This window comes from Myotis yumanensis, unplaced genomic scaffold (genome assembly GCF_028538775.1).
Source record: "Myotis yumanensis isolate MYYU_CA2020_CCGP unplaced genomic scaffold, mMyoYum1.0.hap1 SCAF_10, whole genome shotgun sequence".
NCBI lineage: Eukaryota > Metazoa > Chordata > Mammalia > Chiroptera > Vespertilionidae > Myotis > Myotis yumanensis.
The window spans coordinates 75,361,616-75,380,329 of record NW_027223761.1 but is presented as its reverse complement, the minus strand read 5'-3'; the positions used below and the strand labels follow the sequence as shown (position 1 = coordinate 75,380,329).

Sequence of the window (18,714 nt, the reverse complement as noted above, 5' to 3'; positions counted from 1 at the left end):
GTTCAGCAGCCCTGCCCAGGACAGATTTGGTCAGCGTGCCTAAGAAGGGGTAAGAGGCGGGAGTCCTACAGCTTTGCCAAGAATTTCTCAATGCAAATTAGCTGTTGTCCAAGACTGGCTGCATGTAAATGGGATTTGGGGGCTGGCAGATACTGGGGAGGAAAATGATTTATAAGAAGAAGAGCATACGTTAAATATTCTCTGTGTAAAGAAGGCCATTATGAAAGCTTTTTATGTTGCAATGAGTGGCACCTATAAAATCAGCGCTGTTGATTTGCTTTCTCATTCCATTTGCTTTCTTATTCGAGATGAGAGCAGAGACTGGGCAGTGTTCCTAACTTGCCTCCTGACAGTTAGGGGTTTTCCCTGTGTTTCATATTAAGCAATGTGAGCACAGCATATATGTGTTTTGCTGATAAGAAGAGAAAAATGAATTGGCAGACACTTTCCCAGACAAGACAGGAAAGCACTGTTTGAACAAAGTGGAAATTGGACTGCTTTGCTGACTGATCACAGGACCGATGTTCAAAGCTTTCAGACCATGTAATAGTCTTAAGTTCAGGTACACAGCACTGCAAGGAGGAAGAGAGCAAAACTGATCTGAGAGATGGTGGAAAGTTAAAAGAAAAATGAAGAGCCTTTATCTGAGATAGCAAACTGGCTAGTTATGGGTTATCTGGTCACCGTCAAAGGGAAGGAACCATTGAATTAATTACAGCCACTGCTGGACACTTGCTAATAGGAACCATCACAAAATGATTTCCTATTTTCTGAGCTGTGATTCACAGCTGCAAGCACACACGCTGAAGTAAAAATTCAATGAAGGGCAGTCAGCCATTAAGAAATATGGGTGAAAGTGGAAATCTCAACTCCTCTTCACCACCTGCAAACACATGTGATGCCAGGGAAAGTTGACTTTTACTAAATGGAGAATGATGGCACACGCTGGTAGCTTTCATAACACTATACAAAGCCAAAAACGCTCAGTTTGCAAATTACCATATCACAAAAGATATTTAACTTCAGTGCCAATAAACCACCGAGTGAATCCTTGCCATAAAGCTATTACACTAATAAAACAATACCAGGCAGAAAAGCTATCGGCTGAGTTGCCTTCTTGTTTATTGGGAATATATATTTTAAAAAGGTTGTTAAGGCCTTGTAACAGTTCTCAAATTAATGGCTGACATAGGAACAGAAATACATATTTCAGGACAAATGCAATGTCTAAACCTGAATCATTAAGAGTTTATTTAAGATTCTCCCCCAACTTCTGAAGCAGGCACTGTTCAGTACACACATAGTTTCTTATCTTAAGATTTAAAGAAAACACTTCTTATTTTTGCTTCCATTTTGACTTTTTTCATGCTTAAAGACTATATGAAAAAATGTGCATAGAGTCAAGATTTTAACAGCTGGTAGTTGATTTTTCTGAAATCGAAGTGACCACAGCAAAAATACTTTGAGAAGGGATAGCATTCTTTTCTACCTGGGTAAGTGCCCAGCTTGCAGCAATAGTTGCAGCAGAGGCAGCCTTGCAATAGGAGAAGTGATTCCAAGTCACAAGACAGAGCATTCAATAAAAAAGACATGAATGGTGAAAAGTTCGGCAACGTTTTGTTGACAAATTAAGTTTGAAGGTAACCAAAGGCTGGGAGCCTATAAAACTCTCATGAATTTTGAAAATGAAATCTTGATATCAGTGGACATTTACTTCTAATAGAAGTTTTCTGTGAACACACTGGGGTTGCTATGGGGTATACTTAAGTGCAGTCCCTTCCTTTACAAAACTAAGTCGTCAAATGAGCTCAGTGGTTAAGCATCAACCTATGAACCAGGAGGTCAAGGTTCAATTCTGATCTGGATACATGCTTGGGTTGTGAGCTGGATCACCAGTAGAGGGCATCAGGAGGCAGCTGATCAATGATTCTCTCTCATCGTTGATGTTTCTATCTCTCTCTCCTGCTCCTTTCCTCTCTAAAATCAATAAAAAAATATTTTTAAATATTAGTCAAATGATTTTGATTTTAGAGAATCAGTGGCTACATGTTCAGCCGAGCCATTGCAGAAAACATGATGAAAGCCTAGCTGGGCACCAGATTTCAGAGTATGGCAATAGCGCTGAGAATCATTCTTGACACAGATGGGTCTTGTCTACCTGAGGAGCATCCTGCCCTAAGACAGGTTGGCTAATCATTGGCAGGAAGGTGTGATGTGAAGCTAGATCTGCAAGGGAAAGAATGAGCGCCTTCTGTAGTACTTCAGGGGAGTCCCTTCACTCACTAGATGAGTTATCAGGGCTGTCAGAACCGAGGAAGCCAGAACAGGCTCAGAAAATTCCACTCACATCTGTTTTGTGCTTTAATAGTCTTGAGATGCTTTCATTCCCTCAGTAGCCCCAGGAGCTAAGTAGCACAAGTGTTATTACTGATGAATTAACTTCTCTATAAACATTAACTGTTCCAGATTACATCTTTATTCTTTTGCATTTACCTAGCACTTCAACCACCAATTTGTTTATATTCCATACACAATTTCAGTAAGATGAGATTTTGGGACTAGGAAAGAAGGTAACAGTGAACGGATAGGATGTAACTTCAGGTCTGTCTGGGACTCAACATTGTAGGTTATAAGTGAGGAAGCCTGGGGCCCTGGGTGGTTTTACTTGGCTGGTCCTAGGTTGCCTCCCATGAGGTAGATCTGGAACCATAATCCACAAAAACTGCCCTGGCTCTCAGAGGAAAACAGACACAGCCTGAAAAGAGCTGTCTTACGGCTTCAATCAAGAGGAAGAAAGGAAAAAAAAGAAAGAAAGAATAAAGGGAAGTCTATATAAGCTCTAGAAATTATAGTTCCAGGAAAAAAAAAATAGAGTAGAAACTCTGAAAAAAAATGTTTTTCTGTCTTCTTGGTCTTAATTTATAATTTCAGCTAAAAGTTTTTCAATAGCAAATACTTAAAGCATGTAAAAACTGAAAGTACTATTTTTTTAGTGCAATATTTTATTACCTCTAATTAATCCTCTGATTCATATATAGGTATATGCTTATATCTCTAACTCTTAAACTGTATTAGGAAGCAATTTTTTAAAAAAAATATATTTTATTGATTTTTTACAGAGAGGAAGGGAGAGGGATAGAGAGTCAGAAACATCAATGAGAGAGAAACATTGATCAGCTGCCTCCTGCACATCTCCTACTGGGGATGTGCCCGCAACCCTGGTACATGCCCTTGACCGGAATCGAACCCGGGACCCTTCAGTCCACAGGCCAACGCTCTATCCACTGAGCCAAACCGGTTTTGGTAGGAAGCAATTTTTAATATAAAATTCTACATTAAAATTAAAAGAATCCTGGAAAGTTATTTTTAATTCTGTGCAGAGACAAGAATGATTCTAGATGTTTTAAATGTGTCAGAAACAGGCTTTGTGTGTTCAATATGGTTGCTATTAGCCATGCGCAGTTATTTACATTAACGTTAAGGTAAATAAAATGAAGATTTCAGTTTCTTGTGTGTGTGACATAGATTTGTAACCACATGTTGCCAGTGAGTACTATTTTGGACGGTGTAGATATGAAACAGTAGAATTTCTAAATATGAAACTAGAAATTCTACTAGTATAGGGTTACATCAGCTTTGTGACAAAATCATGAGAGAAAGGACAAAGAAAATTAATTTTTATCTTTCTCTCTCTGATGCTTCCTACCTTTTTAGCTGTTGACTGAATGGACATAGGAGACCACATGATGAAAAACAGTAAATGTTAATGAAAAAGCTCACCGAATTTCTAGGGGACATCTTACTCCTTCATTACACATTATCGAGGGAAGATGAGAATTGATATATACAGCACCCTCTGTCTACACACTATGTTTTCTGGAACCTTTCTCATTTAAAAATCACTACCTAAGGTATCCTTTATATCCTATTTATTCCAGGAGGCATATAATAGTTGTCAGGAAAAAGAAAAAATACTTTAATAGGATACCTAACAACCTTTGAGAACAGAAAATAAAAAGATGCTAATACCCTATTGCACTGTGAAGAAGGCTACCCACCCTACGGCAGAAACAGCACAACCTTCCAACAAAGCAATGATATTAGCTCCACTGAGAGCTTTAACATGTCTCCATTTTATTCCTTAAATGCTGAGCATTGAAGTGTTTGTGGAGAGTCACACAGGCCTGCTTATGTGATGAGTTCCAGTCACCCGTAGGGGTGCTCATCTCTCACGGAAACTCATTTCACATCTCATCAGTTATAACCAGGAGCTGAGGAAATCGGGCTTTCCTGTCTCTGAGTTAAGAAAACAGACACAGAACTAACAGCTCAAGCAGCCCCCGCCTCTGGAAGTGGAACGAGCCTGCTGCCCTTCCGTGGGTCACCCGGCAGAGTGATCACCGTGACATATTTCAGGGGCATTTTAGGAGTTAGGGGGGGATAGGCCAGGCCCGTTTGTTCCAGGTGTGCAGTTACTGACTGCGTGATGCTGCTGCCTGGTCCCTTTGTCCAGCACGTGGCCGACTGATTTTGTGTAGAGCTCTGCAGGCTCCTAGAAGTGAACATATCGTGGCACAGGCTTCAAAGAGATGCTTTAGACAGCAGTTTCAAAAGATGGCAACATTGTCGACCTGTTTGCGTGACTGAACAAAGAGATCAAGGGCCACCCCTTCAGATATTAATTGTTTACAGGCGTTTATAGGTAGCAGTGACTGTACAGAGACAAGAAAGGAACTAAGGACAGGACCCCGCCTGGGAGGTGGGAGTCCTTTTAAGTGTGTATTTAACTCTGCCGTTTACGCAATGAAGGATTTTAAAAATCCAGCTGTACCTTGTAACTGAGCAGAGAGTCGAGATGAAAATAAAGCACTCCCCCAAACATCAAAGACTGGACTCGCATGTTTTTCCTCAGGGTTATGACTAGGTGGAGAGCCTGTCACTTCGAGGATTATTTCAACTCTGACCTGATCATTGCATTCTGCATTCATCTTTAGGTTCCAGCTAAACATTGTGAGTTTCAGGCTCTTGAACTCCAGAACACTGTCCAATCTAGAGTTCATCAGGTCACACAAAAATAAAACACAATGCGCACCGGTGACAGCATTCTCTGGCTATGAGGACTTTTTTTTTTCCTTTGAAAACTGTGTGGGTGGAGTAAGAAATTCTTGTGACTAAGAGGGTATGTTCCATGTAGGTCTGAAGAGTGTGTTTTCTCTGTGTAAGGTAAGCATGGGCAGTGGCCCGCAGCTTCCTGCATTTCCCAAGTGGAAAATGCTGCTTATGACACATCCATTTTCATTTGGCTCCAGAGTTACCGCCTAACTTAATATTATTGTTTTATTGTTAACAGGATAACAAAAACACTTTTACAAAGCCGGAGATTTCATTTAGGGAGCACTGTCTATTTTTTTTTGTTTTGTTTTGGCGGATACTGATAAAAAGCAACTCAAACAATGATTCCTAACAATAATGTTTACTCCACATTTTAGTTTATATTTTGAAACATGTTTCTGTTTTATGTTTCACATCTTGAAAAACTCATTTCATTTGCAATACATTATTTGATCCCCAGCACTGCTCTGTAAGAGCTTATCTGATATCCTTCCTTAGTCCCATTTCACATGTGTGAAAACTGAGTCTCTAAACCAGCCGTGGGCAAACTACGGCCCGCGGACCGGATCCGGCCCGTTTGAATGAATAAAACTAAAAAAAAAAAAAAGACCCTTTTATGTAATGGTGTTTACTTTGAATTTATATTAGTTCACACAAACACTCCATCCATGCTTTTGTTCCGGCCCTCCGGTCCAGTTTAAGAACCCATTGTGGCCCTCGAGTCAAAAAGTTTGCCCACCCCTGCTCTAAACTGTGGTGACTCACCTGTGCTCCCACAGTCAGGAAGTAATAAGGCTACTGTCAGTGTCAGGAGCAGCTCTGATTCCCCTAAGTGTACTCTTTAATGCTCAATAAAATGCTATGTCTTTTAAAAGAGACAGCACGGCGTTCCTAGGAACAAAAACATGGACTGCGGGAGCCGTGATCAGAGTGCAGGTCCTGGCTCTGTGATTCACCAACCATGTCACACTGGTGGATTTACTGATCCTCTTAGGCCTCAGTTTATCTCTCCCCACCCTTTGACAGTAGTATTGAGAAAATACTAAGTGAGTTAATGATTCCTTATAATAATATCTGGCACATTCTAAATACTTAATAGAGTTTGTTGATATGATTATTATTAAAGGTTACTGCTCTCTCCTTACATTTTTGTTTTTCTTATTTATTTTATTTATTTTTGCATAATTTCAGAGCTGATTCCCCAGGCAGCACTCAGTAGTATTCTGGAAAAAAAATTGTATTTCTAAAAGAGAAATACTTTTATATTTACAGAATAAAAAATGTCTCTGATGATGTATATTTTCTGACAAATCATTTGCTATCTTTACATTGCTTAATTTTTAATCACTTGTTTGAATTAAAGCTTGGCTCTTAGCATTTTCTTAAAAGAACCTACATTTTACAGTCAGATTCTTTAAATAAATAACATCATATTTCTACAAAGGAAACCAAATAAGTTCTGAAATTACTTCACCATACATTTGCTTATACACTTATCCTGTCAACCCAGGTGGTATACTATGAGGATTAGAAAAGAAGTCCCTTTTCTTAGAATGAACTTAGATCCTCCCCTGGACACTTAGCTTGACAAATTTAGTCTGAGTATAACTTTAGGCTCCAGTCATCCCCCTGGCCGGGTGCCCTTTTGCAGGGAAAGAACTGACCAACTGTACCCAATGGTCCTGTCTTCTAGCTCCCCGTGAATGACGTGCCTCTTGCAGCCGAAACTGCTAAATGCGGCACTTCAACAAAGACATTCGAACGTGACATACCTCGTGATACTTTTTCACGGTTTTCCCCGAAGTGCACTTGCAGGACTTGCGGTTGACAGTGCCGCAGCCACAGTTTCCCCCGCAGCGCTGCACCAGGAGGCACCGCGGGAAGAAGACCACGTTGGTCAGCTTCAGCTCCTCTCGCAAGTTTACGGAGTAGTTCCTGGGAGTGCAGCTGTAACGCTTGGCATCATCATTGAGCCTGTCCAGGTCCACTGTAAGAAACACGCACTGTGTGAGCAGGTGCGCGCTGTAAGCAAAAACACGAAGCATGTGTTTCGGGGAAAGGGGTTGAATATGTCTTTGGGATCTCAATTACTACTCCAAATATCACAGGTGAAAAGTCTCACTTTTCTTTTGATCCTACCTGCCCTTCAAAAAAAATAAATTATCATCAACAACAAAGAAAAACCAAAAACCCTGAAAAACTTGGCTAAATCTATATATTGGTTCAAATTTCCTTGTATGTTTTCTAATGCAAAAAAAAAATTGTTCTGAGGTTAAAATAAGTAAATGGCCAGCAATTTGAAATAATTGCCTTTATATTTTTTTTTTAGAAAAAATACACTTTATTGATTTTAGAGAGGAAGGGAAAGGGAGAGAGAGATAGAAACATCAATGTTGAGAGAGAATCATTGATTGGCTGCCTCCTGCATTCCCCCTACTGGGGATCGAGCCCGCAACCCAGGCATGTACCCTTGGCCAGAATTGAACCCGGGACCCTTCAGTCCGCAGGCTGAGGCTCTATCCATTGAGCCAAATCAGCTAGGGCTAATTGCCTTTATCTTAAAAAATTACTCTTTATTCTAAATAAATCCTGACTCTAAGCTATTACTTAAATATAATTTGAATTATATCAAGGACAATCACTCTAATATGTTTAACCAGCAGTGAAACCTTATAAGTCAATGTGAGAAAGGAAAAAGGTTTTAGCTTATTTCAACTTAAAGGTCAAAGAAAATGGCATTTGGGGATTGTGAATCTGATGCATATTTGAGCATCGGGTCCTAGATGGCAGTACAGCTTAGTGGTTAAGTCTTGGGCTGTGCAGGAAAGCTCAGCTGCCTTCACATCATGGCTCTGCCTCCTTAACTGCTCTGAACCTCCGCTGCCTCATCTATAAAATGTAAATAGTATAACTACCTATTTCACAGCAATATTTGAAAGATTGACTCTAGTGTGCATGATACCCAATACTGTTGATTATTGTGCATTTTGATTAATTTTGACTTTTCCTGCATATTTTCTTTTTAAAGTCAAGTGATCAAAAATGAAAAGAAAAATATCAGGCCTTTCTTCTCTATTTCTTTCTTTTGGCTGTTACTCTATACCAGCCGTGGGCAAACTATGGCCCGTGGGCCGGATCCGGCCCGTTTGAAATGAATAAAACTAAAAAAAAAAAGACCGTACCCTTTTATGTGATGATGTTTACTTTGAATTTATATTAGTTCACACAAACACTCCATCCATGCTTTTGTTCCGGCCCTCCAGTCCAGTTTAAGAACCCATTGTGGCCCTCGAGTCAAAAAGTTTGCCCACCCCGGCTCTATACACATGACTGTCAGGGGGTATGGTTACGGGGTCTTCTATGAATGTAGAGCATCATTCTACATTTTTACATTTTAGTCACAAAGATATATAGGAATTACATTTGTCTTATTATATTATATAAATTACATTTTAACTAGTGGTCTCAAAATCCATCCAGTCCTCCATCCACCTGCCATGCAAATCCTTGACTGTTGAGCACATCCATGACCATGTCCTCAGGAGAAAGTCCCTTGTCTGCCCGAGTTCCACACCATTGCCTAGTGCACGTCCCTTGTCACCACAGAGGCCACCACAGGAGGGATCCCTCCAATGCCAGTTGGGTATCATCAGGCTGACCCTGGTCTCTGGCCCCAAGGAGTCTTAGTCACAAACCAAAACTGCTTGAGGAGCAGTAGAGAGTGTTCTTTGGGGGCAGAGGTTCAAGGCTAAGGATGCTGTCAGTAGACTGCATCTGAAGGAAACCAAAAGAAGGCACTGGTGGGTGAAGGCACTTAACCCCATGAAGTCAGCTGAAAGCCTGGCCAGATGGCCACATGACCCCGGGAATAAAGAATTCAATGGGAATTGAAACGGTGCCCTGCCCTGAGTGCCTTTCATATGTACAACTGTGCTTGATTCTCAAGGACAGGGGTTTTTCCCCAACTTTAATACGCTGAGCCCAGGACATGTGGGGGCTGAATACATGCCAAATAATTACTAGGCATAACTTATTGCTGGTTTTCTTTTCTTCCTTTGTAAAGACATCAGAAGTTTAGCTACAATCAATCCAGATTTGAATTGAATGAACTCTGTCTTGGGAAAGGAACCATTTTATTGCTGCTAAAGCCCTGTAAATAACTGCAAGCAAAGCAGGAAGAATTACATAAATGGATTAAGAAGTGCAGCAATCATCCATTACAAGCGTCATCCTGATAGAAATGCTGATGCTGGCCTGTGCATTACTGCGCCTGTGGACAGGGCTGACTCAGAGGGCCCACTCTGCCACTTGGGATAATGCAAATATTTTGTGTCTAGCATCGCGGAGGAAAAAGGTGCAATTAGCAATAAGAGGCTGTGATGTGCGGGAAGGAAGGGAGGGAGAGGTGGGAAGTAACAGTACTGAGTCTCTCTGTAGTTCAGCCCTCTGCTAGGCACCTTACACATATGCCTCTGTTTCCTTCTCCCCCACGTTTTTGAGGTGGGTATTACTTACCCAAAGTGAATAGTAAGTGGGAAAAGTGGAATGGAAACCCTTTTCCAGTTTGCTCTATACTCTGTCACACAAGCAGCATGGGGGAATGAGAGGTACCCCATAGCTGAAGGGAGGACACCCCCACCTCCCGCTGTACCCAACTTTTCTGTAGGCTGCTGTACTAGGACTGGGGTGTTGAATGCTTCCTCCTTATCTCTAGAATGTTTCCAAGACAAATTACAGTGCTTTCCCTATAGAAATGTAGCTGAACCCCCAAGAGCCCTCTACAAACCAGAATTGGGTATGTACGTCTTACTTGCCTTAAAACACAACTCTCTGCTCATTGTATAAGTTTACTGACTGTCCTGGGTACTTCCGTTTCTTATCCGCCATGAAGAGACTTACCGTGCTGTCAGTTTTATGCATCAACTCCCTAAGGTGACCAAGAACCCAGGCCCAGTGTGACTGCTGTAGAGTCCAGCTGCCCTGCTTATCAGGGGATGGAAACCACCAAGGCGCTCAATTTAGAACTAGAACTAAAAGGTTCTTCTGACCAGATGCAAATAACTTCAAAGCAAGAGTGCAGACTCTCGGCAGGGGGTATTGAGTTTCCAGTCAACGGAGACTGATCAGCAGTGCAGCAGAGCAGAGAGCCACACCAGGGACTGAGAGCAATTAGCACTTCCCATGGAAGGTACTTCAGTGGGAAGGGGGCTGTGGTGTGAGCCTGCTGGGAGAGAGGAAGGCCAAGAGGTACAGATCCAGAGAGAAGGGCTGCCCTTTCCTTTCCTGTTCAGTCTCCATGGCGGAACACTATAGGACAGCAAGGGTGTTCCGATGATAATTCAAAGGCCCATTACTTTCATGCAACTTCCCTAGTTCACCCAGGTGTACATAATGTTATAATTCCTCTTTTGCTGTCCTTTTGAATTTGAGTCTTCTTGCCTTTGCTTGGCTCTTCAATGTCAGTGAAGATGTGGGACTGTGCCCAGCCAGCATGGCTCAGTGGTTGAGCATCGACCTATGAACCAGGAGGTTCGATTCCTAATTAGGGTACATGCTGGGGTTGTGGGCTTGATCCCCAGTTGGGGGCATGCAGGAGGCAACTGATCAATGATTCTCTCTCATCATTAATGTTTCTATCTCTCTCTCCCTCTCCCTTCTCTGAAATCAGTAAAAATAAATAAATAAATAAATAATTTGGGGCTGTGCACTGACAATATGTTGGAAGGGCTGAAAGGTTTCACTGTCCTCGAGGGCTTCCTCTGGACACTTGAATCCAATGTGGGGCCCTGCACAGTACAGCAGGAGCACCCTTCCATCTGCAGCCCTGGCCTGAAAGCATAGCCCAGTCACAGAAGCTCCTTGGGCTGTGATAAGAGCTCTGGGCTCTGAGCATTGGGGAGGGAATGAGTAAAGCAATGGTATATGGAGAAGGCACACCCTTGTTCAGTGTCTAATGCATGAGGGTTCAGGTGTGGAAGAAAGGAGAGTCAGCCTGCTGTTTTTGATTCTGACCATCTATATGCCTAAGTACCAGGTAACATGAAAAGTTCTGCACATGGATGATTGCATGAAATCCCCAAATACACTATGGGTTCCATACCCTTATTGCCCTTATTTTTAGAGTTGAGGGAATTGAGCTTTTGGAAGGTTAAGAACAAAACTTGTCCAAAGCCACATAGTAAGCTGTAGAGCCAGGGTCTGAATCAAGGCTTTTCCATGCTTCTTGCACGTCTGAGCCTCAGTCTGAAGATTTCAAGGAGGATGTTAAGAGCAGCTTCCATAAGCCATGCTGGAGCCTTCCCTCTAGAGGACACTCAGTGTCCAAACTCCCTGGCTTTCTGGGTGTGCTGATAGGCACTGACCTGCCATTTTCAAGATGTTGTCAATTACATATACCCAAGCAGGTGCTCCCGTGCACACATCACCACCTACCAGATTATACTGGAAGAGTACACCATGTTCTGGCTAATAAACCAGGCAAATGTAAGAGAGCCTCCTTTTTCCTTTGCTATTGAGCAACCAATATAATTCATTTCATCTTTTTCACCTGAATTGAGGGGACTTTTGTCTATTCATGATCTTCATTTTGTTTTATCATTTTCTTTATTTAGATGCTTCTCTTCCACTAAACCATAAGGTTTTAGGAAGCAGAGAGTTAACTGTCTTTTTATACCACCTGTCCTAGTGCTCTGCCCCCAGGGGAAGGACCTAATGTAGGTCATTTAAGTCCACCTTTTCTAAAACCATTTGGTTTCAACAATTAGAAGCAGAGTACTGTTGAAGGAAACACACAATTTTGAGTCTAAGCATGTGGGTCATTTTAGGACATCTGAAATAATCGATTAAAACCAATAAAAAATAACCTGAAGTCATTAAGCACCCCTGGACAATTGTTTCTGATTTTCTTTAAATATCTATCTTTTGTGACTCGGAATGAAAACCCAGAAACTTAAAATCAATATTAGAAAGCCCTGGCCAGGTGGCTGAGTGGGTTGGAGTGTGATCCCATACACCAAAAGGTTGCCGGTTTGATTCCTGGGCAGGGCACATACCTAGGTCATGGGTTCAGTCCACAGTTGGGGCATATATAGAGGCAACTGATTGACGTTCTTCTCTCATATCAATGTTTCTCTCTCTGTCTAAAAATCAATAATAAAAAATACATATCCTTGGGTGAGGATTAATATATATCTACATCAGTGGTTCCCAAACTTATTTGGCCTACCACCCCCTTTCCAGAAAAAATATTACTCAGCCCCTGGAAATTAATTTTTTAAAAATTTTAATAGCAGTTACTCATCGCCCCCAAATGCACCTGTGGCCATCACCGCCCCCCTGGATCGCTGCAGGGCCCACCAGGGGGCGGTAGCGCCCACTTTGGGAATCACTTATCTACATTAATAAAAGACAAACATGCAAATTGACCGCACTTTTGCTACGCCTTAAGCCACGCCCACCAGCCAATCAGAGCAACTGTATGCAAATTAACCCAACCAAGATGGCGGCCGGCAGCCATGGAGCTGGAGCTCTGAGCTCCACTCAAGGCAACAAAGTTTCAATTATAGAAGATAAATAAACCCCAGATACCTGCTTTCAGCCGGCTGTGGCCAAAGAGCTGGAGCGAGCAGGAAGCTTGGGTTGCCCCTGGCGATGGAGGAAGCCAAGCTTCCCACCCGCCCTGGCTGGCTCTAAGCTCCACTCATGGCTACAAAGTTTCAATTATAGAAGGTAAATAAATCACAGAATAAAAAAAGAAAAAAGAAAAAAAGAAGAGGCTGGGAGCTTCCATCGCCGAGGGGCTTGGCCAGCCTGAAAAAGGCTTTCAGACCCTCACCCAGACTGGCCAGGCACCCCAGTGGGGACCCTCCACCCTAAAGGGGGTGTGGCCAGCCTGCAAACAGCCAGCAGCCCCTCACCCAGGCTGGCCAGGCATACCAGTGGGGACCCCCATCCTGAAGGGGGTGTGACCAGCTGCAAACAGCCATCAGCCCCTCACCCAGGCTGGCCAGGCACCCCAGTGGAGACCCCCACCCTGAAGGGGGTGTGACCAGCCTGAAAACACCCATCAGCCCCTCACCCAGGCTGGCCAGGCACCCCAGCAGGAGCCCCACCCTGATCTGGGACACCCTTCAGGGAAAACCAACCAGCCCCTACCAGTGCACCAGGCCTCTATCCTATATAATAAAAGGGTAATATGCAAATTGACCCTAACAGAAGAACGACTGGGAATGACTGGTCACTATGACACACACTGACTACCAGGGGGCAGATGCTCAATGCAGGAGCTGTCCCCTGGTGGTCAGTGCGCTCCCACAGGGGGAGTTCTGCTCAGCCATAAGCCAGGCTGATGGCTGTCAGCACAGCGGTGGTGGCGGGAGCCTCTCCCGCCTCCTCAGCAGCACTAAGGATGTCCGACTGCAGCTTAGGTCTGCTCCCTGCTGGTAAGTGGACATCCTCCGAGGGCTGCTGGGCTGCCAGAGGGATGTCTGGCTGCCAGCTTGGGCCTGATCCCCCAGGGAGCGGGCCTAGGCCAGCAGGTGGACATCCTCCGAGGGGCCCCAGACTGCAAGAGGGCATAGGCCGGGCTGAGGGACCCTCCCCCCAAGTGCACAAATTTTTGTGCACCGAGCCTCTAGTATATATATAAGTGACTTGAGAAAGTCTCAGCCATATATAGCCCCACTAAACAATCCAGATTTTCTTTGCAAGGAATAGGTACTTAACAACTACTATCTGAACAAATCAAACTAATGATTGTGTTAGGTTAGACTCGAGAAACTGGGGTTCCCTAATTATGATGCATGAAGATGATTGTCCCAAGACCCATGGGATCTAGAAGCAGTGCCACACAGAGTAAAGGATGTTATCAAGAAGGCTGGTCCCTCACACATATCTCAAACTGCTCAGGAATATGTCTTTTGCCAAATGGAAAACGATATCACAATCTGTCATGTAAAGAGCTCCCATTTTGACTTTGATGTTACAACACTGCATTTATGGTGCTGAGGGTGGGGGTGAGAGGTAAAGGGAATATATAAATAATTGCAGGATTTTTATGTCAAGCACTAGAGGAGCTCAGCCTTTTTCAAGGTTCATAAATTCCCCAGGAGAAGTCATCATCTTTATGGACATTACAATCTCACTGTAATTTTCTATAAATCTACACATAATTGTGAAAACTGTTTTCACATTTCAACCCCAATTTAGAAGTGCAAGTAAATCTGGAATGAACAACTATTTTATAATTTTCAGTGAGGGAATATCAAAATATTTTAAACTTAAAATGTTAAATTCCATGACTTCATTTGCTGTTTTAATTTCTAAATGGAAACATTTACCACTTGTATTTATAGAAATCAGCCTAAATCATATTAAAAAGTTCCCAATTAGACAATTCCTAATTTTCAGGGTTTAAAAAGATTTTCCTTGCAAAGAAAAGTTCCCAATTAGACAATTTCTAATTTTCAGGGTTGTTAAGCAATGAGTGAATGGGAATTTATTGAGTACCTACTATGTGCCTGGCACTGTGTGGGCTGCTTTCACAGACCCCAGTATCATCGAATTCTCACAACTAAACCCATTTGATAGTGGAAACTGAGATGCAGTCACTGGACATATAATGCAGGCATTGATAAATATGTGCTGAAAATGAATGGATGAGTGCATGAATATCTGCAAGGCATTGAATTGGGCATGAAAGCAGCTCACACCATCAAAAGGTAATTCTCTGAACTATAGGAACTCATGACCTGGGGGGATGTATAAAGTACATCTAAGAAACGAAAAATGAGAAAAGTTAGGAGATGAAAAGAGTCGAGGAGATTTTACAGTACATGTTCCTCTTTCTTTCATTTACTAGAAGATGACCAGTCTCTGAACTTTAAAAGCCATTGAGTTTCCCACAGCATGGAATTTGCAGCCAAGAAACCTAAATTAATGTCATGGTTCTTTACACTTTGTAGCTATCACAGAAAGTTTCTAAATTTGTTTATTTTACATGTAAAATGGGAATAAGAATACTCTCCTGCTAAGGAATTTAGTCAGATTGAATGAGTTAAGAGTGTTTGAAGCATAGGTCCAAACCCCAGGTCTCAGTAGGTACACCCTACATTATTGTTGAAATGAGTAAAACAGATCAATGAGGTAAGGATAAGAACAACAGCTGAGATTCTGGAACTGGTGATCACTAAGAAAATGAAGGTCATGTCCACCTTGCTCTAAATGTCAGAAGGCAATGATTGTGTATTCAGCTTCATTTCATGGGCCTTAGCACAGTCCTCTGCAGGTAGACACTTAATGAGCCAGCTCTCCCGGCACCAGCAGTGTCAGCATAGAGAGTGCTCTAGGAAGGGTGTGCTTTCTTCTCAAGTCCATTTGGGTGGTGACAAAAAAGATGCTGGGGTTCCCTGATGTTTCACAGAAAACAAGGGCACAGGATCCACAAGGCAAATCTATTCATTGTTAACAAGAGTGACTGTGTGAAAAAGGCACATTTGCCTACCCAGCCACTAAAGATTACTTACGGTTTTCCACCACCAAATGGATTTTTTTCTAAGCAATTTGCACATGAATCATAAGCCTAGATGGGAGGAATAATTGTGATGGTGAAAGTGAGGTTAGGATCCCCATGATGATGGACAGTGTTGACTAGGTATTCCATGCTGTATTGGTAATGGGAGGGACCAAAATTTTCTTCAAACATTTCATGCCTGTGTCCTCCTAGACATGTGCAACATGATACACAAGAGTATAGTTTTAGTAATGTTTTCTGGAAAACTGAATGAGTGGGGAATCTAGATACTTATAATTCATATGGATCATAAACAGTGCCTACAGAATAAAAAGGAAAGATTTGTAAAGAAACATCCAGCAAGCAAAATGGTGCCAGAGTGTTTCTGGGTAAATAATATCATAGAAAAGTTTAATATGTAGTTGATGATCATATTGTAAACTTTTAATGAGTGTACTGGTTATGTGGATACTTAAATCTGACAATATTCGTATACTCTGCAGGAGGGAAGAGAGCAGAGGGGTTCACAGAAATATCTTGCTTTTTTAATATTTATGTTTGTATTCGAAAGTAATAATAGTAGCTATCATCTATTGAGGGTGCACTAGGTGTTTTATACTCTGCTGTTATCAATCCTAACACAACTTTGTGAAGTGGTTGTAGTTAGAGATACCTAAATTGCAGAAAACAGAGACTCGGGATCTATACATGACTTCGTCAAGGCCACTAGTCTTAGGATTTGAGTTAGAATTTTATGCCAAGTTTAAATGACAAGGAATTCCATGCTCTTCCCACTATAGCAGTCTTTCTTTTACTCTATTTCTATCAAATTTGTGGGGAACAACTTTAATATTGATAAAGAAAGCTTTCACTTGCTGCATACCACATGGTTCAGGAAACTCAATGAAGGTAACCCTCATTCAACATGAGAACTTAGAAAAATAAACCCATTTTGATTTAATGTGCCCAGTACCTCTGTTTGTTTGATGTACAGATAGACAGCTACAGAAGAATGATATCCCAAGGCTGACTTATCAGATTCATCACAGTGTCAGCCACGGGCTTTCTGAAAATTCTTATACAGATCTCAAACAGGCAGATAAAGTTACAGACATTCCACCTGTGGTGGTTTTGGCTTGTTTTTAAACTATGTTCACATCTTAACGCACTCTGAAATTACATACCATCGAATACATCACTATTGAAAACTTGTATCTTCTTGGTTAGCATACAGGGGCATAACCCAGCAGAAATAGCTGTAAAGACTAATTTAAAATTAAAAGATATTCTGACCTAAGAGAACTCAGAACCATTTCAAACATTTTGGTACACAGCACATTTATTTTCTTTAATCCTCAGTTTCTTATGCCAGTTATTTATTAGTAAATAGATTGCAAATTAAAGCTTTGAGTGTTTTAGATTTTAGACCTAATTGGTATTAGGTCAGGATTTATAACTGTCTTAGAGTTACATCATCTGTTTAGAATCTGTAAAAATTATATATTTCAAACCCCATCGTTTGGAATCAATTACTATCAATATATTTGATCCATTCGATATTAAAATACTGATTTTTAAAAAGAGCAGTCATCAATTTTCGCCTATAAAAAAATAGAAACTCACTTTTAAGCATAATTATATTTCAGAACTACTAATATGAAATGCATCAACAATTATCTCCATATTTTTATCCAACGCTTAAACTGTGAAAACACTCTTCCCCCTTGCTATTATACATGTTGGATTTTTCTGTGCTAAACATTCATTCTGGAAAATCAAGTTCTCCTGGAATAAATAAAGAACAGATTTCACATTCTTCATCTCTATAAATTGCTTCTTAAGGAATTCCCAGTCTAGTAGAGCTTAAGGCCAATCATTTAATTTAGAATGCCAAATTTCACATTATGATCTTGAGTATAGAAACACTGCCCTTAAATTTAAAGGTACATGTTTTATAGCCCATCACAGAATAATTTCAGTTAAACTTCAGTGGTCATATAATGATTCAAAGGTTAACTGCATAGCTTTTAGAATACCCATATGATTTTTTTACTAATTACATGCAAATCTGTGGTAATATCAGCATTGGCAGATATTGTATTTGAAAGTAATAATATCTGCAGATATTGTATTTGAAAGTAAGTAGATGAAACTTGAACTTGACAAAAAAATTTTAAAACTTTTGAGCAGTTTTGAGGTTGAAGGCATGCAGTTGAAATTATTGGTAAAAAATTGGGTTTTGGAACTAGAGTTATCTATAGATTTCAATTATCCATAGTACTTTTTCTCCATTACCACCTAGAAAACTTAAAGTTGAATATATTAACTTGTAATATTATCTTCAGTCAGAAATTCTTATAGACAAGTTAGAGCTTATCTATTTCTTGTGAATTTTTTAAAAAGTAGATCTTATGCGATGAATTTCTGGCTTCAATACTTGACAGAGTTATCTGTGTCTTTTCTCTCCCTCCTCTCCCCAAACCTTTACTGTTCTCTTTCTTCCCATTTTCAACTCTCTATTTAAAGAGACCTAGAAATTCACTGTCACCTAACCTCCCTTCAAAAAAAAAACAATAGAAGCAAAGCATAACATTTAATTTTGAACATTAACTCTTTCTACCTCATTTATAAGTTCTTCACCCAGTTTTGGTGTTTTATTGTAGAATTTACAAAGCTCTGTGTTTGACCCTTTGACAATGAAGGGTCATTTTAGAATCTTGCTCATTGGTATCAAGAAAAATGCCACTTTTGATCAGTCTGGGCAAATCTGAAGAATGGATATTTAATAGATATTCATAAATGATGTTTGCTTCTGCACAACATCATTAAAGGTTATCATTCTGATAACAGGTAACCTTTCACGGATCCTATAAAGTTCACATTCTATTTGATACCTAATGATACCACTAGGTATCTAGTTTTTCTGTTTTCACTCTTTACTCACTTCTCCCTTTCTTTCTTTTTTTCTAAAAATATATTTTATTGATTTTTTACAGAGAGGAAGAGAAAGGGATAGAGAGTTAGAAACATCGATGAGAGAGAAACATCGATCTGCTGCCTCCTGCACACCCCTTACTGGGGATGTGCCCGCA

At 41.0% G+C, this 18,714-nt stretch overlaps 1 protein-coding gene across 2 annotated transcripts in view; it reads right to left on the bottom strand.

Moving 5' to 3' along the window:
* The window catches only part of PDGFD (platelet derived growth factor D), a 228,063-nt gene that overhangs the window by 4,428 nt on the left and 204,921 nt on the right, over nt 1-18,714 (bottom strand). For both annotated transcript variants that reach the window (XM_070426017.1, XM_070426018.1), the window contains exon 6: nt 6,885-7,099. In XM_070426017.1, the coding sequence (XP_070282118.1) occupies nt 6,885-7,099 (215 nt within the window). The remainder of the gene's footprint in view (nt 1-6,884; nt 7,100-18,714) is intronic.